The sequence below is a fragment of the Rhagoletis pomonella genome, unplaced genomic scaffold (genome assembly GCF_013731165.1).
Source record: "Rhagoletis pomonella isolate Grant_MI unplaced genomic scaffold, Rhpom_1.0 Rhpom_scaffold_15409, whole genome shotgun sequence".
In the NCBI taxonomy this organism is placed as follows: domain Eukaryota; kingdom Metazoa; phylum Arthropoda; class Insecta; order Diptera; family Tephritidae; genus Rhagoletis; species Rhagoletis pomonella.
In genome coordinates this window covers 1,558-3,620 of record NW_023473933.1, presented here as the reverse complement: position 1 = coordinate 3,620, position 2,063 = coordinate 1,558, and the positions used below count along the sequence as shown (strand labels likewise).

Here is a 2,063-nt window from a genome sequence, read left to right as displayed (position 1 = left end):
TCTCTACATGGTAGCAGAGCAAGGTTACTGCTGTAGTGTCGGGTGTCGGAATTAAATAAATAAAATAAAAATCAAAAGTGCAAAATCTGCTGTAATAATAAAAATAAAATAACGCTTCAAGTAAGACTTTGAATTAATATACATATACATATATATAAAATTTATAAGTGAAATTATAAGTTAAAATGGAAAAGGGTTTTGAAGTAGAGAAACTCAAAGGCCAGGAAAATTTCCACAACTGGTGTTTCGCAATAAAAAATATATTAGCATTCAAAGGTCTGCATAAGTGTATAACCGATCCTGTCACAGAAACAAACGCTGAGAAATTAACTAATTGCAAAGCCCTGTTAGCTCTAAGCGTAGCGCCATCGCTGTACGTTCACATATCCAGATGTGAAACAGCGCTAGAAATATGGCAGAAACTAAAAAATCTGTATGAGGACAAAGGCTTAACAAGAAAAATTGGGTTATTAAGAGGCCTGATCTCTTGCAGATTAGAAGACTGCGAGAACATGCAATCATACATTGATAGAATTAAAGATAATTCTAATAAATTAAATGAAATTGGTTTTGAGATAAATGAGGATTGGCTGACGGCGATAGTATTGGCTGGTTTAACTGATGCATATAAACCATTTATAATGGGAATTGAAGCATCAGACTCACAAATAAAATCAGAAACAATAATCGCTAAACTGTTGGACTCTGATACCAACACAACCACAAAAAGTGATGCATTTCTTAGTAAAAAAAAGGTACGAAAATAAGCAAAAATACTTACAAAAGAAAAAATGCACAACTTGTGGAAAGAAACATGCAGGGGAATGTCACTACAAGAAAAATAATGCACAAAATGGCACAGCAAAAAATGCATTCACAGCGTTATTAACGAAAAGAAATAACGACGACTGGTATCTAGACAGTGGTGCATCGTCTCATATGACACCAAACGATAATTTGCTCACTAGCAAAAAAAATTCACTCGTTGACAAAATAATGTCAGCAAATGGAACAGCTATGACAGTAAGTTGCGTTGGCAAAACATCACTGAATATCAACGGGCAAGAAATTGTAGTTAACGAAATTCTACACGTGCCCGATTTATCAGTAAATCTTCTGTCAGCTGCAAAAATAGTGAGTCAGGGGAATGTAATAAAATTCGATGCAACAGGCTGTACAATACTTAACAAAAACAAAGAAGTAATTGTACAGTGCAAAGCGGAAAATGGTGTTTACAAACTGAAGGGAATCCAAGCAAAATGCTTGTTATCAAAACAAACAAATAACGCAATGCTATGGCACAGGCGACTTGGACACATAAATTTTCAAAGTTTAAAGAAAATGCGTGACGGCGCTGTTTCTGGTATTGATTTCAATGACGACGATCATGAAATAAAAAATTGTCAGATATGTCCCAAAGGCAAACAAACAAGAATTCCGTTTAAACAAAGTAACTCAAAAACAACAAAGCTACTCGAACTAATACATTCTGATCTATGTGGACCTATGGAAACGCAATCTATAGGACACGCCAAATATGTATTAACATTCATAGATGATTTCTCCCGAAAATTATTCGTTTACTTTCTCAAGTCAAAATCAGAAGTTTTCAATAACTTTAAAAATTTCAAAACATACATTGAACGCCAAACTGGATCTAAAATCAAAACAATACGGACGGACAATGGTGGTGAATATTGTTCAACTGAATTCGACAAATACTGTAAAGAGAATGGTATCAAGCATCAATTAAGTAATGCATATACTCCTCAGCAGAATGGAATTGCCGAAAGAATGAACCGAAGCTTAATTGAAAAAGCTAAATGTCTCCTGTTTGATGCAAATCTTAAAAAATGTTATTGGGCAGAAGCAACAAATATGGCAGCCTACTTAATCAACAAAAGTATTTGTTCGTCGCATGGAAAAATTCCTGATGAAATATTCTATAAAAAAAAAATAGACATATCTAACCTGAAATTGTTTGGTTGTGAAGCAATGGTTCACATAAACAAAGAAAAACGTAAAAAATGGGATCCTAAATCCAAGAAAATGTTTTTCGTGGG

At 33.9% G+C, this 2,063-nt stretch overlaps 1 protein-coding gene across 1 annotated transcript; it reads left to right on the top strand.

Moving 5' to 3' along the window:
• The first annotated feature begins 9 nt into the window (after positions 1–9).
• On the top strand, positions 10–1,105 carry LOC118757216. Its single transcript, XM_036491946.1, has 2 exons — positions 10–120; positions 181–1,105. Exon 2 carries the CDS (start codon positions 186–188, stop codon positions 765–767), a length of 582 nt encoding a protein of 193 aa, XP_036347839.1. The 5' UTR covers positions 10–120; positions 181–185; the 3' UTR covers positions 768–1,105.
• The last annotated feature ends 958 nt before the right edge of the window (positions 1,106–2,063 follow it).